The sequence below is a fragment of the Pongo abelii genome, chromosome 16, assembly GCF_028885655.2.
Source record: "Pongo abelii isolate AG06213 chromosome 16, NHGRI_mPonAbe1-v2.0_pri, whole genome shotgun sequence".
Classification (NCBI taxonomy): domain Eukaryota; kingdom Metazoa; phylum Chordata; class Mammalia; order Primates; family Hominidae; genus Pongo; species Pongo abelii.
Genome location: NC_072001.2, coordinates 60549833 through 60569568, shown reverse-complemented (window position 1 = coordinate 60569568; position 19736 = coordinate 60549833). Strand labels below are relative to the sequence as shown.

The 19736-nt window shown below is 45.0% G+C and overlaps 1 protein-coding gene across 8 annotated transcripts in view; it reads right to left on the bottom strand.

The window, feature by feature from the left end:
- CGNL1 (cingulin like 1) overlaps window positions 1-19736 on the bottom strand; it is a 179641-nt gene that overhangs the window by 26428 nt on the left and 133477 nt on the right. For all 8 annotated transcript variants that reach the window (XM_054531561.2, XM_024232753.3, XM_063716167.1 and 5 more), the window contains 3 exons: window positions 7983-8189; window positions 6479-6583; window positions 642-794 (listed from right to left, as the gene is read on the bottom strand). In XM_054531561.2, coding sequence (XP_054387536.1) covers window positions 642-794; window positions 6479-6583; window positions 7983-8189 — 465 coding nt within the window. The remainder of the gene's footprint in view (window positions 1-641; window positions 795-6478; window positions 6584-7982; window positions 8190-19736) is intronic.

The following is a 19736-nucleotide window of genomic DNA, read 5'->3' as shown; positions in this document are numbered from 1 at the left end:
GTGTCCACATTGGAAACACTGAAATCATATCTACCTTACAGGGTTGTTGTCAGAATTAGTATCCGCAGATACAGATAAAATTTTATCAGCAGATACAGATAAAATTCTAGTTAGAAACCAAATAGTTAGTGAAGTGCCTGGTACATAATACGCGTCAAAAAACAGCAGACACTCGTGTCAACTCCCAGAATACAGAAAGCCTGCCAGCTTTGTGCCTTTACCCTTCTGGGTATGGTGGGGCAGAGATGAGGAGAAACAGCAGCAGCTACTGAGCTCTGAAGCTGCCTTTCACACTCCTGGACAAGTAATAGAGATGCAAATGTAGAGACTCTGCACAGAGATGTCGATTCTGATTCAGTCAACATTGGTTCCATCTGCACTGACACACAGCCTTCTTCTACTAACTGTTAAGAGGTGATTCTGGTGCCCAGAATCCAGAGAGTACTGGCATTAATGTTTTCTAGACCAGTTTCTATCTTTTCAACAAATCCAAAGAGCTGCCTCTTGGGATCTGCAAATCCCTGACACTTTTGTGCTTAGACCTACTGCAGGTTTCCCAGGCTTTCACCAGACCCTCAGAGGGGACTGGGTCCAACAAAGGCATCTGGCCCTACATCCTCTTTCCTCCTCCAGCCCCTCACCTCCTTCTGCAGTTTCTCAATGGTCTTGCCCAGGTGCCACCGCTCATTCTCCATCTCGTTCTTCAACCTTCTTAGCTGCTCCTTCTGCTCACTCTCCTCTTTGAGCTTCTCAGACAACTGCTTCTGCTCCTGGGTGGTCCGACTCAGATTTCCCTGCAAATGGCAGGGAAAGGACAGCGCTGTCACCTACTAACCAGGTAGCCACAGGAACGGGTGGCACAGGGAACTTCACAGTCACACTGCAAAGCAATCAGATCTGTTAAATCCGTGATGAGGAAAATCACAATAAAGCCGTCAGAGAGATAGAAGGACATTGTTGGTTCTGAAATTCAAGGACCAAAAAGGAAAGTTGACTTACCCAAAAACATCCACAGGAATAAAGGGGCAGACAAACAACATGCTACAGAAATACACGGCCAAGGCTGCTGGTGGTGGGAATTCGGGATAGTGTCTGAAAACCTGAATGTTCATGCTTGAAAATCGAGGTCAAGTTGTACATTACGACAACCTAAACCTACTTGGCAATTTATATCCTGTGACACACAGCATCACACCTAATGCTCCAGTATTTACTGTGCTATGCAGATGGTTCTTACAGTTAGAATAACTAAAAATGAATCGCTAAGAGAACACTAACCCACAGAACAAAGGTCCACTTGGGTAAAGGCAGTTGTCATCAACAGAATCCATGAATTGGACTCAGACACAGGCAAAAAGGAATTTGGAAACACACAGGTTGGTGAACTTGATGAACAGAAGGTGTTAAATGGAAGAGACACTAGTCAGATAAAATACTAGTCAGGTAGGTGGTTACTGATTGAATCAGCACCAAATACTAGTGCCTACCATAAAATACAACCATCTTGAGTGCAATACTCCCCTTAGTTCCCCTGAGGCTCTCATCTCACGAAGTCACACAGACTTATGTTCTTTATGTAAACAACATGCCATTCCAAAATAAAATCCTAAAATATTATGGGAAGGTTATGGTGGCTTCTTTAAATGGCTAAGCATTAGGGCCATAGGTACAAGGATAATAAGAAGAGGCACAGCTCGGAACAGAGCAACCTGACTCAAACACGGACTGGATCATCTCGAAAACGTTGTCAGGCACTGAGGGCTGACTGGGCCACTACAGAAACAGCTCAGGGCCTACCCGGTCTTGTGTCCCTGCAGTGACTGCACAAGAACAATGGTTTATATTTGTACAGTGCTTAACCGTTTACATGCTGCTGCCACAGGCAGTAACTCAGGATCTTGAAAACATTCCAAATCACTTCGGACTCTCCTGGTTTGCAGAGCACAGGAACAGATCTGCTCTGCCAACCATGTGATGTGGGGCTAAAACACCACCCATAGCGGCCTTCCAGTCCCTGGGCTCTGCTGGGCTGGCTGACTTTGAGAAGCAGCCAACCTGGCCCACCTGCTGAAGTTAACTGCTGCAGAGAACCAAGGTTAACAAAAGCTGTTGGGGAAAAGATGGTGGCAAAAAGAAAGGTAATCAGAAGTTCAGTTTGGGGGAATTAGCAGGAGTGTGCTCCAGCACAGCTGCTGCTGGGCACCCACCAGAAGCAGGGTCAAACCTGGGGTTTCTGTTGATCGATGATTTAGCAGTATTGGGGCAAAGGGTGAGGAGGAGTTATAGAACCAGTGAGGTATGGTATGGGACAAAACCCTCAAAACATGTGTCCCAAAAAATGTCAATCCGTGAAACAACAAATACAGAGGGCCCCCAATGGCTTCCTGTAGAAACTTCAGGATCCAACTCAACCCCCTCCCCGTAGGAATCCCCCAGCCTTTCTCCTCCTCTTAGACCCCAATCCCAAGGGCTCCAGTCAGCAGACAAGCCAACCCAGCTCTACTCAGCCTCCATGTGCTTCGTGCATGCCTTTCTGCTCCTCTTAGCTCAAGCAGGGCTGCCTGGCTTTTTCTCCTGAACCACAAGAGACACCACAGACTCACCACTCCAGGCCTAGGGCCTGCCAACACCCGCCACCCCAACACACACACATTGCCTAGAAGAATAGATTTGCTACATTATTTTTAAATTATTTCTTATATGCTTGCCACTTTTGCAAGGCAGTAAGCTCTGTAAAGGCAAGGGGGAGATTTTCTGTCTATCTGGGTATGTTCACTATTAGGCATATGATAAACACTTAGCTATTAAAAATGAATGCCTATCCCCAAAAATGATCCCAAGGCTTCTTATGTTAGAATCACCAAGCAAGGATGGGGTGTCTGTACTTAAAATGTAGATTCTAGCTTTTTCTGATGGAATCACAATTTTTCTTAGCATGGGGCCCATAATCATTTGCATTTGAAAGCTCCCCAGATAATTCTAATATGTACTAAGGTTTAGAAACACTGTTTAGAACAACAGTCTTCCTCCTCCGTAATTCAAGAAATACGTTCCAATAAGTCACTGCTGAGAAAACGTCCCAAATTCACATGAAAAGAAGCAAATGTGGTAACTTTGCATTTTTCTGACCCTTCATATGGACAGTATCAGGAGTGAAATGCTCTGTAGCTACAGAGACTCTCAAGGCCAGCAACACAAGCTCATCGATGAATAATTAGATGAAAATTTAGGGAAAATATATCAGGTTGGAGAATCCAAGACACAACACGGGTAGATGTAGGGTGAGTGTCCTTGAGCTCAGGGACCATTATCTGTCAACGGACACAGATTTTACCCTATGACTCAGGTCCCAATTAGCTCATATTAACGACAACCAAGTTGCAGGTGAGCCTATGGGTGTCAAGAATGGGCAGTTTAACCAGAAGGAAGTTGGTCTTCTTGTAGTTCCTGCCACTCAGTGTCTGTGGGCTGCAACAGTGCAAGCCTTGGGCCCTTTTTCCTTGGTTGTCTCAATACTCAAAAGTCCAATGGGGTGGGAGGGAAAGCCCTAGGAATAACGTATGCACTGTTATCCCTTCCTGAAGGAAAGAACTGTGGTTTCTCCAGCAAAGGCTTCTTTACTTCCCCATCTGCAAAAGGCACTTTTAAATAGAATCATAGATGCCTTGCCTTAAGTGCAGTTCCAGTAGCCCTAGATAGCAACACGGTCCTGAAGCAAGTGGTAGGGCATTGAGCAAACCAAGAACAGCATCTTTATGACCCTCTACTACTTTTTAACTGAGTCATGGTAAATCAGACATAAATTTACCAGCGTCTCCAGCTACTATGTAAAGAAATCTATTTATCATACGTGAAGATGCAATAGACTAATAGCACAAAGACTGAGAAAAATACCAGTTACTTTTTTCTTTCCTCAAGGGCTAAGGTCCCTTTGGGTTGCCAGCTTCGAGGACGAGAGGTACACAGAAACAGTAACCAAACAAAAGGAGCTGACTATCTGGTTTCCAATTTTAAAGAAAACAAAGTATTTTAGAGCGAGGTGCTTTTTCCATGGCATTACTTTTTTTTATTATTATTATTATACTTTAAGTTTTAGGGTACATGTACACAATGTGCAGGTTAGTTACATATGTATACATGTCCCATGCTGGTGTGCTGCACCCATTAACTCGCCATCTAGCATTAGGTATACCTCCCAATGCTATCCCTCCCCCCTCCCCCCACCCCACAACAGTCCCCAGAGTGTGATGTTCCCCTTCCTGTGTCCATGTGTCCTCATTGTTCGATTCCTACCTATGAGTGAGAATATGCGGTGTTTGGTTTTTTGTTCTTGCGATAGTGTACTGAGAATGATGATTTCCAATTTCATCCATGTCCCTACAAAGGACATGAACTCATCATTTTTTATGGCTGCATAGTATTCCATGGTGTATATGTGCCACATTTCCTTAATCCAGTCTATCATTGTTGGACATTTGGGTTGGTTCCAAGTCTTTGCTATTGTGAATAATGCCACAATAAACATACGTGTGCATGTGTCTTTATAGCAGCATGATTTATAGTCCTTTGGGTATATACCCAGTAATGGGATGGCTGGGTCAAATGGTATTTCTAGTTCTAGATCCCTGAGGAATCGCCACACTGACTTCCACAATGGTTGAACTAGTTTACAGTCCCACCAACAGTGTAAAAGTGTTCCTATTTCTCCACATCCTCTCCAGCACCTGTTGTTTCCTGACTTTTTAATGATTGCCATTCTAGGCATTACTTTTAAGACCAGATAATTCAGGTAAAGATAGTGAAACTGTCAGGCCCATTTTTAATTCTTGCCAGCTGCACTGCCAGTGGCTAACACAGCCACACACTGCATGAAGCACTCTCACCATCCCCACACTACTGGGAAAACAGGCCTCAACAAAAGTAACATGTCAGGGATAATTTCCAAGGCAAGGCTAGAGATCTGAAGGTGGGGGTGGGTAGGGATTACATTAAGATCTTGAGGCCCCAAGGCCATCATCTGTTCTGTGCACTGAATTCACTATGAGCGCAGATTCCCAGCAGGGGAACCACTTCCATATGTGTGAAAAGTTCCTGTTTGACCAAAGGAAAAGTTCTGAGAGACCCATAGCTGCACATAGGACTTGGTGTGGACATATCATGAAGGTAGAGATGTTTATCCCTATAGAGTACAAATATGTTTCCTTTCTTTCTGCCCCCCAACCAGCTCACGAATTTAAACCCCACACTCTGGCAGCTGGGTTGGGTAACAGTAACCAACCTAAGCTTTAAACAGCAGCACAGCAAAAGTGCCATCCACACAAAATCAACCCCACAAGATTTTGTAATGAAGATCTAGATTTAAAGAAATAAAAAAATCCAAAGTGAAGGCAGTCAGACATTGAACTCAGGAAAAATTGGGACTTTACTGTACGCAAACACGAGTTTTGTCCCAAGAGGAGGAGAAGGCACCGGCTTCTGATTTTGGGGGAGAGTCCCCAAGCTAGGCTGACCTGTGGGAATCCTTCCTCTCCTCTGTACTCTAGGAGATGAAGCTGAACACTCTCCAGGAAAGCTGCAACAAGGCATTTACAAATCTGAACCTGACTCGGCTCTTAACACTTTCAATGCCCCCACTTCACCTATCCCTGACTACAAGTGGGTCCTGAATGGAAAACTTTAACAACCTTCCTTTTAGAGAACTCTCAAAAACACTGGCTTCTACCTCCTCAGAAACTCACCTGAGATACTTAAGCAGCATCCCGAGAGCCAATAGGAGAAGGACACACCTGCATCACCCGGAGGTCACTGTGCAAAGTCAATCAGAACGGCAGTACAGGCCTTTCTTGAGAATGTGCTTCAAATGGGAAAATCTAATTTTCTAAGAACCTACTGATTTTGAATAGCGATAGCTATCCAGTTTCAAGGAAATGACTTCCCCCTGCCTCTCTGAATAGCCATCCTGAAGGAATGTACTCTATAGAGTGCATTTGCCCAGAGGAGAAGGGAAATTGGCTTCTGCCAGAAAGCAGACTCCACACCGCCTCGGGGGCCAGTCCTGTCGGCCTTCTCACACCACTCATATTTTATCTTTGGAAAGCTGTCAAGCTCTTTAACGTCTAAACCGAGGGCTCTCTGCCTTCGCACTACTGACATTTGGGGCCCGATCATTCTTTGCAGTGGGGGCTGTCCTGTGCTTCATAGGATGTTTAACAGCATCCCTATCCCTGTTTTCCACCCACGAGGTGCCAGTAGCATCTCCCCAGTTGTGACAACCAAAATTGTCTTCAGGCATTACCAAATCCCCCCCAGTTGAGAACCGCTGGTCTAGACGGATAGTTCAAATAACTGAGTGGTTATTATGGGTGAAAGGGAGCTACATGGAAAGACAGGGCCAAGGACAATCTCCACACGCCTCTCTGGTGTTGCGTCTCTGTGCATTCTTCTTGAGGGAGTAATGACAACAGCCCTTGGTGTTTACCTGAGCAGCCTCCAGTTCACTCTCCAGGGCCCTTCTGGCTGACACAGCTTCTTTTTCTTCCTTTCTGGCGTGCACAAGGGCCTCCTCTAATTGTCGTATTTCTCCCTACGATGAAACACTGGGTCAGTATGCACTTAGATGTGTGCTGTACCTATGAAACTGACTCAGTGAAATTAAATGAACACCGAAGACACCCACAGACATGGCAGTGGCTATGGTCACAATGTGCCTGTCACAGACCCAAGGTGGCACACAACAGCCGTGTTCTTGGATGTGTGTGCCTATCTGCAGTTCCAGTTCTCAGCCAGGTGTGAACATTCACACTATCTTGGGTGATTTTTTATTTTTATTTTTTTAGAGACAGGGTCTCACTATATTGCTCCAGCTGGTCATGAACTCCTGGGCTCAAGTGATCCTCCCTCCCACCTCTCAGCCTCCCAAGTAGCTGGAATTACAGCCATGAGCCACCATGACCAGCTGGGGTACTTTTTTCTTTCTTTTTTTTTTTTTTAAATACAAATACCTGGCCTTATTCCTAGAGATCTGAAAACAATAGGTATTGAATGGACCCCCACACACACAGTTTTATAAAAGGTATCCTGGTGGTCCTGATGGATGACTGCTATGGTTTGAATGTGTCCCCCAAAAAGCATGTGTTGGAAGTTTAATTGCCATTGTAATGGTATGAAAACGTGAGACCTTTACGGGGTGATGAGGCCATGAGGGCTCTGCCCTTATGAATGGGCTCAAACTGTCATCACAGGAGTAGGTTCCTGGTCAATGGACAAGCGTGGCCCCCTCTGGCCAGTCAGTTCCCCACTCCACCTCTGCCCTTCTGCCATGTGATGCCGTTCACACTGTGACACAGAAGGACGGCCCTCGCTAGAGGCTGGCACCTTAATATTAGACTTCTCAGCCTCCAGGTCTGTGAGAAATACATTTCTATTTTTCCTTAATTACCCCAATGTGGTATTCCATGATAGCAGCATAGGACAGACTAAGGCAGTGACCATGTGTGTCTCCTCCTTCATTGTCAGCTGCCCTTTCCTACTGCTGAGTATGTGCCATCTCTCACTCACAGCTTCCCACTGCTAGAGGTCTGGCCAACCAGATAATTGGCTTGTTAAAAACATCAACAATGAGTTAAAAAAGAATAAATAGTCTTTAGTGAGAATCGGTCTAATGGTGGTGTTAAGACAGCCTTTTCAGGTGGAGGCCTGTGTGAAGCCATGGAAGACTGGGTATGTCTGGTATCTGGGTGTGTGGGGATTCCTGTGCCTAGACCTGTGTTCCCGCCTGACCTCACCGTCCCTATTCCCTGGCCTCCCTGTCATGCCACTCCCAGGGGAACAAAGAAATGGCTTGCAGAGAGGATGTATTCACTATTGCCTTGACTTTCCTACTAAATTATGACAATAAATCCCTTCCCCACTTTTGAAATCACTTACACAGGAAAGAAGGAACAGCAGCTGCCAAAGATGGGCCTGGGCCCAGCGAGCCTCACCTCGTACTTCTTCAGCATTTCCTTCGCCTTGGCTTCATCGCCTTTCAGGTCCTCGATCTGCCTTTGAAGCTGAGCAACTCTCCGCTCCAGCTCTTCGCTTCTTCCCTGCAGCTTCTCATTCTCCTCCTGCAGAAGCTTCACGCGCATTTCGGTCCCCGCCTGGTCTTGCTCTGAAGTGTTGCTCCTGCTGGCCAAGACCTCGACATTCTGTTAAAAACACAGAGAAAATGAACAAGGAGACCGATGTCAAGGAGCTGTCCCCAGGCTGGGAGAACGGCTGGCATTTATGAAAAACCCATTGTGCCCACTTAGCCAAGCCCTGTGCTGAGCCAGGGGTCGGCAAATGACAGCCTGCAGGCCAAACCCAGCCTCCCACCTGTTTTGAAAAGCACAGTGTTATTGGAACATAGCCATGCCCGTCCATTTGCAGATTGTCTGTGGCTGCTTTCAAGCTACAACAGCAGGGCCGAGTGGTTGCAACAGAAACCCCAAAGTCTATGGTGTCACAAAGCCTAAAATGTTGACTCTCCGGCTCTTTATAGAAAAACTTTGCCAACCCTTGCCTGTGTTAAGATCCTTACATGGGATTTCAACCTTTTAACAATTCCAGAAGGTGGGTGCTATTCTTATCACCATCTTAAACATAAGGAAACTCACACTTGGATAGTTTAAGTAACTTGTCCAAGATCACTTAGGAGTAACTGCATTCAGGCAGGCTGAATCCACAACCTGTCCTAACCCTCACTTTCTGACATGTCCACTTCCCTGCCCCATTTGCATGGGCAGGGTCTCTTTTTTTTTTTTTTTTTTCCAGACAGAGTCTCGCTCTGTCGCCCAGGCTGGAGTGCAGTGGCGTGATCTTGGCTCACTGCAAGCTCCGCCTTCTGGGTTCACGCCATTCTCCTGCCTCAGCCTCCAGAGTAGCTGGGACTACAGGCACCTGCCACCACGCCTGGCTAATTTTTTTGTATTTTTAGTAGACACGGGGTTTCACCGTGTTAGCCAGGATGGTCTCTATCTCCTGACCTCGTCATCTGCCTGCCTCAGCCTCCCAAAGTGCTGAGATTACAGGCGTGAGCCACCACACCCGGCCCAGAGTCTTTAATAGAAGCTCTTGAGGAAGGGCAACTTCGGAGTACAGATTTTTTTCATGTCCAATATAAAACAGAAATTTAAATTAGCTAAAATTAGGATACAGTTCATAGTGTAAGCTCTAGGTGTGCTGCACACAATCCACAACAGAAAGGAATGACAATCTCAGGGTGGTTATTGTTGATTCCAGAGGTCACAGGGGCTTTGTATTCTTTGGTTTAGCAATTTGAAGTGATGGGAAATGGTCCTGCCCCACATTCCACCTCTCCAGGCAGATCTCTTGCCTGTCCTCCATTTCTCCACTACTACAAAGATGCTAATATCAGCAAATCTCATGTCTACAACACAATGCTACAGACGCCTGCAATAAAAGAAAGGCCCAGGGAGGACAAGGTTAGGCTTTTAAAGTCTGTATCACAGCCCACGTGGGAGCAGTATCTGCTAGAATTGCTCGCTTATATAGCCGTTGGAAAGATCTTTACATCTCTTAACAGTACAGTAAGCTTATTATCCTGAACCTAACCAGTTAGAGAATTTCAGGAACCAGAGCATCCTTTCATGGCCCAAATGTTTAATTCTATACAACAGAGAAAGCCCATCAGAGCCAAGCAACTGAGTTAGAATGAAGTTAGCTGGCATTGCTAGGAGAAAACTAAGGTGTCAGACAGCTGAGATTTCTCAGGTCTATCAGGATATCATCACCTAATGAAACCAGCAAGAGGACATGTCACAAAGATATACAGAGGAGAAATAAAGTGTGGTTGAAAACTTGAGGAAGGATCTAAAGAATCTAGTAACTGGTCAGACTAGGAAAAGAAAAAGTCTAGATTGCCCATTTCTGCCCTAACTCTCCCATTAACACGTGAGACAAAGTTACAGTTATCAAGACAGGGCAGTACTGGCATGAGGGAAGGCATATAAATCAATGAAACAGAATTAGGAGTTCAGTCATAAACCCCTACATTTATAGCCAACTGCTTTTCAACAAGGGTGCCAAGAAAATTCAATGGGGGAAAGAATAGTCTTCAACAAATGGTGCCACGACAATTGGACATCCACATGAAAAAGAATGAGGTTAGACGTCTTCCTCATACCATATGCAAAAGTTAACTCAAAATGGATCATAGGCCCAAATGTAGGATCTAAAACTATAAAACTCTTAAAACAGAGGAACAAATATTTGTGACTTTGGGTTAGGCAAAGGCTACTTAGCTACAACACCAAAAGTACAAGTGAGAAAAGAACGAACAGATAAATCAAGCTTCTTCAAAATTTAAAACTTTTGTGCTGCAAATGATGCCACCAAGAAAGTCAAAAGACAACCACCAGAATGAGAGGAAATACAAGTCATATATCTAATAAAGGACTCATATCCAGAATATATAAATGATTTATTAATTCAGTAATAAAAAGACTTAAAAATGGGGGCCAGGTGCAGTGGCTTACGCCTATATTTATTTATTTTTTATTTTTTTTGAGACGGAGTCTCACTCTGTCGCCCAGGCTGGAGTGCAGTGGTGCGATCTCGGCTCACTGCAAGCTCCACCTCCCGGGTTCGCGCCATTCTCCTGCCTCAGCCTCCCAAGTAGCTGGGACTGCAGGCACCCACCACCATGCCCGGCTAATTTTTTGTATTTTTAGTAGAGACGGGGTTTCACCATGTTAGCCAGGATGGTCTCGATCTCCTGACTTCGTGATCTGCCCACCTCGGCCTCCCAAAGTGCTGGGATTACAGGTGTGAGCCACCGCGCCCAGCCTGGGTTATGCCTCTAATCTCTGCACTTTAAGAGGCCCAGGCGGGTGGATCACTTGTGGTCAGGAGTTCAAGACCAGCCTGGCCAACATGATAAAACCCCATCTCTATTAAAAATACAAAAATCAGCCAGGCATGGTGGCGCACACCTGTAATCCCAGCTATTTGGGATGCTGAGGTGAGAGAATTGCTTGAACTCGGGTGCAGAGATTGCAGTGAGCTGAGATGTGACCATTGCACTCCAACTTGGGTGACAGAGCAAAACTCCATCTCAAAAAAAAATAAATAAATAATGGGGAAAGGATCTGAACGGTATATAAAATCCAATAAGCATATGAAAACATATTCAACATCATTAGTCATTAGGGAAATGCAAATTAAAACCATAATGAGATACCACTCCACATCCACTAGGATAGCTATAACAAAAAAGACACATAATAACAAGTACTGGGGAGAATTTAGAGGAATTAGACCCCTTATACATTGCTGGTAGGAATGTAAAATGGTGCAGCTACTTTGGAAAACAGTTTGCCAGTTCCTCAAAATGTTACACAGAGTTACGGTAGGACCTGGCAATTTCACTCCTTGGTATATAGCAAAGAGAAATAAAAACAAGGGGCCGGGCACAGTGGCTCATGCCTGTAATCCCAGCACTTTGGGAGGCCAAGGCGGGCAGATCACCTGAGGTCAGGAGTTTGAGACGAGCCTGGCCAACATGGTGAAACCCCATCCTTACTAAAAATACAAAAAATTAGCCAGGCATGGTAGCAGGTGCCTGTAATCCCAGCTACTCGGGAGGCTGAGGCAGGAGAATCGCTTGAACCCAGGATGCAGAGGTTGCAGTGAGCCAAGATCACACCATTGCACTCCAGCCTGGGCGACAAGAGCGAGACTCCCTCTCAAAAAAAAAGAAAAAAGAAAAAACATATATTCACATAAAAACTTGTACATAAATGTTTATTGCAGCATTATTCACAGTATCCAATAAGTGGAAGCAATCTACATGTCCATCAAACAGTGAATGGGTAAACAAAATGTGGCATATCCATACAATGGAATATTATTTGGCCATTCAAAGGAATGAAATACTGACACACACCACAACATGGATGAACTTTGAAAACATTATCCTAAAGAAGCCAGTCACACACACACACACCCCCACACCCACCCATACTGACATTTATATGAAAGTCTGGAATAGCAAATCTACAGAGACAGAAAATAGATTAGTGATTGCCCTGGGCTGCTACAGTGAGGGATATGGGGAAGGGGCCAGGAGTGACTGCTAATGGCGATGGAATTTCTTTTTAGGGGTGAGGAAAATGTTCTAACATTGACTGTGGTGATGGTCGTACAACTGTGTGAATACTAAAACTACTGAATTGTACACTTTCAATAGTTGAATTATATGAATTATATGCTATATGAATTATATCTTAATACAGCCGTTTAAAAAAAAAAAAAAGGGTAAACAAAAGTTAAGGGAAACCTGGGGCTGGAGTAGGGATGGTGGAGGGAGATGACGCATTTACCCCAGTGGTCTGGAGGTTTGCTGAGGTGTTAGAGAGGGGAAGAAGAGGCTCGAGACCATCTGCCCAAAGCTTTCAGTAAAGCAAAGAACACTTAGATGTGTGGTCAGCACCCTTTCATTCACCCGGAAATCTCAGGAAGAATGAGGATACTGAAAACCAGACCTGATTTAACCTGGACTGGGGCCTAACTAGCACCTTAGCATGTTAGATAAGGGAACCTGGACTGAATTGTGATGTTTAGAACTTGGCATGCAAGTTCTTCACTCAGCTTAAGGCTGGCAGGGATTTATTCCAATCTTAACTTTCAGTGGCATGGGCTGAGTATGAATCTAGGAGACCTTGTGTGTAATGAGACACTTAGTCCTTTTTTGATTATTTGTAAAGTGATACTATGTTTTTCTCTATGTCTTCACATTATGTTTACAAATAATTTAACATAAGCCTGTGTTAGCAAATCTTCCCAAAAGTCCTCTCCCATTTTCATGCTCCTGCACCCCCACATGCCCAGCTCACCTTTTATATAAAGCCCATAGAACAAACTTTCCTTTCCTGAAACCATACCTAATTCACTTGCAGTAGTAATGGAATCTAAAATTAAAATAAAAATCCTAACCTTTTGTTCAAGGCAAGTACTACATGTAAGTTCTTCTCCATGACTTCCCAGTGAAGAAAAGAAACATGGCGGAGAGGACCTTCAAAGTTCTCCCAACTCTAAAGTGCTCTGATGCTTGGATCTATGTATCATCTTTCCAGATGAGACTTTGTGTCTCATGGATGTGGCAGAGGCAGCAGAACTGCACCAAGACAGAGCTGGTAAAGAGCAACTCAGGTGGAAGCTCCCTGGGGAAAAGTACTGCTGAAGTCATTGAAGTTGCCGGCGTTATGTTTCTACGATTCTCTGATCCCAAGTCCTATACGTTATAACAATATTAGAGAGGAAGCACCATCATAAATAAAACCAAAAAGCACACGGTTTTTAATAATTCATTTGGCCATATCTTACCACCTATGTGATGTCTTGTTTTAAAAGAGTTATATGGATTTGCATTTTAATATTTTAACTATTATTCACTCGTACAGGTAGTCGATTCCTCTGCCACTTCAAAAAGTTGGAAACACCGCACCAGATTCATCACCACAAAGGCAAAAGTAACAACTGTGCCATTTTCTATCATTTTTCAAGATTGGATCATCACTAAAAATTACACCAAGGTTATTTTTTCAGCTATGAGGCAGCCACATCAAAAGGTTTGATAACACAGTGTGTGTAATGTGAGAAAACGTATTCTCATCGATTGCTGGTGGGGCTAGAAACTGGTACCAGGCTCCTGGATGGCAATTTGGTAGTATCCATCAAAATTACAATGTACATTTCCTTTAACCCAGAAACTTATCGTCTATCATTTTATCCCATATGTGTGCAAAATGACATATAAATGAGATTATTCATTGCAGCACCTTAATAGCAAAAGATTGCATACTACTAAAGGCCAATTAGGTACTAGTTAAATAAATTACATCAGGTCAATGGTATCTTGTGCATCTGGGAGAAAAAAAGAACAAGAAAGTGAGGAAAACGCAAGGGACAGATTAGTAGACATAGCATGCTTCTGTGTATATAAAAAGAAGGAGAGATAAAGATGTATTTACTTGGCTACACAAGAAACTGGTAACAATGACTGGCTATGAGGAAGGAAACTGGGGCTATGTGGAAAACAGCAGAAGGAAGTTTTCAATTGCAAACCCTCTGGCAATTTTTAAATTTTGAACCATGGAAATTTAACATGTATCACCATTTTTAAAAATAAATATACATTTTATTTTAAAAGACTGACCATCAATGGTCACAGGAACTCAGAGAACAACCCACCTCCTCGGCCAAGTTCTCACCTCCTCCAGCCTCTGGAAAGCCTTCCTTTGTCTTTTCATGGGCACCTCTGGGCCATGAAAGATAGCGGAGCCGGAGCCCCAGGAGCAGCTGTACAAACAGAGCATAGCGCCAACTCTCCCACGCCGGTTTACATAGTTAAGCAATTCCTTTTCACCGCATATAGCTGGGAGAGTGGAAAAGGCCCAGATGGCCCAGGACTTGCAACTACATGAGTGCTTCCCCAACTTTTCCACTCCAGCAACCCTAAGGCAGAGAAGTCCAGTGTGGGGTGATGAGAGACATCCAAAGGACTGCAAAGAACTGCTTTCAAGGCTTGGGTTTTTCTGTTATAAATGAATGTAAATTTTGCATTCAACACCATAGCATTTTTCATTCTACTATGTCTCTTTTTATATTAAGGATACTGTGTTCTTGGTATTCCAGGAAGTGGTGTCACTTTTACCCTGTGACTTTGCCAAGCACTCCCCTCCTTGCCCACCCGGCACACAGACACATGTCCCATCCTAACACAGACATAAATCACCTCAAGAATGGAATTCTCATTTATACTTCTAAAAATGCTTCTCTATCTGTTTAGAGGAAACAGCAAAGGCTCTGAAGTCAGCCAGATCAGATCCAAACCCAGGCTGTGCCCCTTGCTGGGACTTCCACTGGGCCTGGCCTCACAGAGCCTTAGTTTCCTACCTGAAGAAAGGGGGTGAAGTTGCCCACCTCATACATTATTGTAAATATCTAGTTAAATGGGATTACAGCTCTCGTCGTAGCCCTTGTTATTACCGCTATGTCTACTAAACTCACATCTGCTTCCCAAAAGGGAAGGACTTCACACAGCTTACCCGCTGTGGTTCCAAATCGTCACACTTGGCTTCAGGCCACTACCTGCACATTTTTTACCAGCTAAAAAAATCAAGCCTAGACTTCTCAAAACAGAGAATTTAGGTCTTCTAATAGTCCTTCCAGGGCAACTACACTGTACAAATAAGATGACACCCATCTTATTTCAAGGGTAAGTCAGGTTTCTTGGTTGGCTAATTTATTAAAATCTTAGCCCCATTTCCCAGTCAAGGGTGGTGTGGTAAACTGATGGCATCTAAGAAAAACATTCTTCTAAAACAGCCAAACTGCATGCTTCAACATGCTGAATTGCTAAATTTCCATTACTTTAAAAATAGTTGACTTTTAGCCATATGCTCCAATTACCAATTTTAAAAGAAGGAAAAAAGAAATATAACAATTGTATCACACATATGCAAGAGAGTGAAATCCCAGTCTTTGCCATCAAGCCATTCATTGCAAATAATCACCTGCCTGCAGGCTGGCACATTTTCCACATTTTCATGGGTTAACACCCACGTTTAGAAGTGTTCACACTGGACCCTGGAGCCACAGGATATGAGCACAAAACCCCCCATGGCACCATAAATGGCCCCATTTACATGTTCTGCCTGACTCAGAAAGCTGAGGAGTGCTCCTTGTAGGAACACGGATCTGACACCTTGGATAGGCTCGCTCCTGATGGACAACAAGTAACCACATAGGGCAAGGGCCTCCTGCTTGTCCTAGTGCCGACCCAGTACACAGACATATCAGGTTTTACTAATTAACACGGCCTCTGCCACAGCTGGCTTTTATTTCCTTTCTGTCTCTCTTTTTTGCTGAATGAGTGAAAACAGCTGAGGCGTGGAGGCCGTGGCATCCAGAGAATGGAATGTTGGTGTCAGTTCCATCTCGCTGGCCACCCCCACGCTCCAGTGTGTTGGGGCTGCAGGATCCCAGCTGAGAGGTACTAGAAGCACCCCCTAGGTCAGCTCATCTGCTGGGAAATTACTGTCTTCTCACCATCATGGATGTGGACATCTGCTTTCATTTGCACAATAAGGGCCTGGGTCACAATAATGCATCCCTTCCTCACTCTGAGAGTGTTAGGAAAGCAAGTCCCCTGTATTGTGTCTTCAGCTTCCCCCTCATCTGAGCAAAGGTCAACTATTCAGGTACAGAAACAGCATATATTTTAGTCTTAACTAGCACACTTCATCCCTTCTCCCAATCATTTGTTAATTTCCCTGGCATAAGGTCTCTAATCTTGGGCTTCTTAAATTTTAATGAATTACCTAGAGATCTCATTAAAACGCTCATTCTGACTCAGGAAGTCTGGAGTGGGACCCAGGACTCTGCATTTCTAACAAGCTCCCAGGTGATGCCAATGATGCTGGTCTGTGGATACCCCTTTGAGTAGTGAGGTCTAGGCTGATTGGACCCTTCTCAGCTCTCAGGGCCCTTCTGCAGAGATTTGAGCTGAGCTCCTAACTGGTCAAATCCTTTATGCTTCTTGGTAGGACTCTCAGTGCCTGGGATTTGGCATCAGGCGGCTTGTGCGCTACTGCAGGCTTTGCAGCAAAAAGAGCACAGGCCTTGGAGTCAGCAGACCTGAATTGGTCCTGCTTGTTCTTCTCGAAACTGAAGTTTTCTCGTTATTCTAAAAATGAATTGAGACATTATGCAAAGCACCTAGCAATGTTTCAGACACATAGTAAGACCTCAGTCAATGACCACAATACATTAAGGTTGGGTAGACAACAGTCACACACCCAGGACTTGAACCCGGTTCTCTGACTCCTTGCTTGTGACCTCTGCTAGTTGCTACCAGTTTCTTCCAAGTGGGGGCAGCAGCTTGAGAGAAAATTCCCCACAGCCAGCCAGGGAAGGGAAAAGGAGGCCCCGAACCTGCCAGCTGGGGGCTTCAGCTACATCCACACACTCACCAAGACTGCATTTCAGGGGTTTCTCTGAAACACAACCTTAGGCCTTCCATTGTGCCTTTGCTTTGTTTTTTTAACACCACTCCTTAGAAAAATTCTTACAAAATGTTCCCCAGTTTCCAGGAGATAAAAGGAGCCTCACATCATATTTATAAGACACCATTTCCCTCACCATGAGAGCCACAGTCTAAGCTAACCTTGTGACCAGCATGTAGAAGTTCTGTTTATAGAACCCAACATGCCCCTGCAGTGCCGTTCGCCTTCAAGGAGCTGCTGGCTGGCGGAAGGGACTCCACCCAGACAATGCCCTGCTTCCAGCGCTCTGCGTCACTAGGAAAATATTGGGGGGTGGGAGCCGGGTAAATGCAAGCATTAGACTCCCAGTTAGAGTCACTGTCACAGACAGACCACATGGCTTTACAAATGATTACAAATCAGCTTGCTGTCAGCACACACGTCCAACAGGTTCAACAGGATTTTTGAAGAAAGAAGATAAACAAGCAGCCAAAGGCTCAATCTGGAAGCTCACAGGCCCTACTCCAGTCCACAGTTCTGCCCTGCACCCCTGCCCAGAAGTCTTGTTATTTGTGAAAACGGATCCCTCAACTTTCCCATTTTGCTGCTACCATATATCCGTAAATGCTGAAAGGGTCTATCCTGAATTATAGAAATCATGCCATTTTCAGAACTTACATACAAATGCTGAGGCCAAGAACTTTCAATCCAATGACGCTTCTCATTAGTACCTCCTTACAGCCCCAAACAAGATGAAATTTCCATGTAGAAAGCCGTCAACTTTTCTCTTTGCCCGATACTTCCATGGCCACAGGAGCGATGCTAAACAGGGACTGGAGAAAGAAAAGGACATGGCCTCGGTAGGCAAGAGCCTGGGCCAAGACTGCTACAAGCGTTTAGGCTGACTCTGGTACCCACAGGGTTAAGACACCTGACAAGAGTGACCTTTATTATTTCCTCCTTTAAAGTAGTAGGCTGTTCCCCTGAGACAGAGCTGAGCAGACCAGGCTCCTACAAAGCCCACGGTCCCCTGGTTCCTCCTTGAAGGCCAGGCTACCTGGGTCAATAGCCAGCTCTAACTGACTGGCAAGGGGAACGGGGCCAGAATAGAAATGTCCTGATCCTGGTATAGTCACCTGACCACCGTGAGGTTTTGTGCAAGTAACAACTCCTCTAAATCACAGCTCGGCTTTCTTAAAAACAGGGTGGCGTTACGGATCCATTCACTGCACGGATCAAGAAAAATGAAAGATACTGGTGCCAAATGTCAAAGGATGAGTTGCTATATACACAGCAAACAGTGTCCAGGAAGGAATTACTATGTACCACCCAGAAGTTACAGAGTATAAATCACAGATTTCCTTCTACACAGAGGCCTTGAAGGAGGTGTGATGACTTTTTGGCCCCCGTCCTCTTAGAGCAATTGTTTCCCAGCCATGCTGTTGGCAAGACTCTCACTTGCTCCCTCCTTTTCTGAATGGAGAATAAAATGCCACCACCTCCCTCAAAAGAGCTGGGACAGGCAGAGTGGGAGGGATGGAGTAACCAAGTCTAATCCAAGACCTTCCCCAGGACTGCTCTAGGGCCAGCCCTCATCTGTTTTAAAAAGGAGCCATCTTGGGGTGCTGACCAAACAGGCCCCATGAATCACTGTGAGGGTCATTAGTGCTATTCACCTAATATTTCCAGTTCTTCTCTCCTCCAGCAACATGCAAGGTGCTTCCCTGCCCCCTTGAAGTCAGGAGTGGCCATGTGACTAGCTTTGGCCAAGGAAATGCAAGTGGCAGGTGTCATGTTCAGGTACAAGCTCCAAGAGCCCATTAGTGATTTACCATATCCTCCTCCTACCCCACTGCAGAGATCACCAACACCTGGGTCCCCCAGGGACTCAGGAACAAAGCAACCAACTCCAACCTTGCCATGACTGGATGTGAAGCATGAGCAAGAAATAAGCTTTTCTTCGTTAAGCTACAGAGCTTTGGAGGCTGTTTATTACTGCAGCATCATCTAGCCTGTCACATCACGTAAAGACCTACTATTATACTTGCAGATTCAGCCCACCCAGCTCACATCCATTAAAAACAAAACCTGGAGTTCATCACAAGCTTCAGCCCCAAGGACAAGTGGGGCTGTAACAAGGAAAGAGCCTGGGCTCCCAGAGTCAGATAGACTTGAGTTTAAATCCTGGCTCAGCCGCCCACCAACCATGCAACTCTGAGCCAGTCAATTACCTTTTACTGAGCTGTAATCTCCTCCACTTTGAAAGGGCAATGATAGTACCTGACATACAGAGTGGTGGTGAGGATGAAATGTAACGTGTGTAAAGTACATAGCACGTGGCCAGGCGCGCACTGTGCACTGAGTAGACAGGAGTGATTCTGCTAACCCTCATCATCATTATCATCATCATCATCACCCTGCTTTCGTCAATGACCAGCAGTGAACCCGGAGGCTCTGTTTCCTGCTCTGTAAACTGGAAGAGCAATGCCATGCCACTCCCAGCGTACTCAGCACAATGCCAGGCAGGGCACAGGGGGCAGCTACTCAATAACCATGAATACCCATACCACCCTGATATGATTTGGCTGTGTCCCCACCAAATCTCAATTTGAATTGTATCTCCCAGAATTCCCACGTGTTGTGGGAGGGACCCAGGGGAAGGTAATTGAATCACGGGGTCCAGTCTTTCCCGTCCTAGTCTCATGA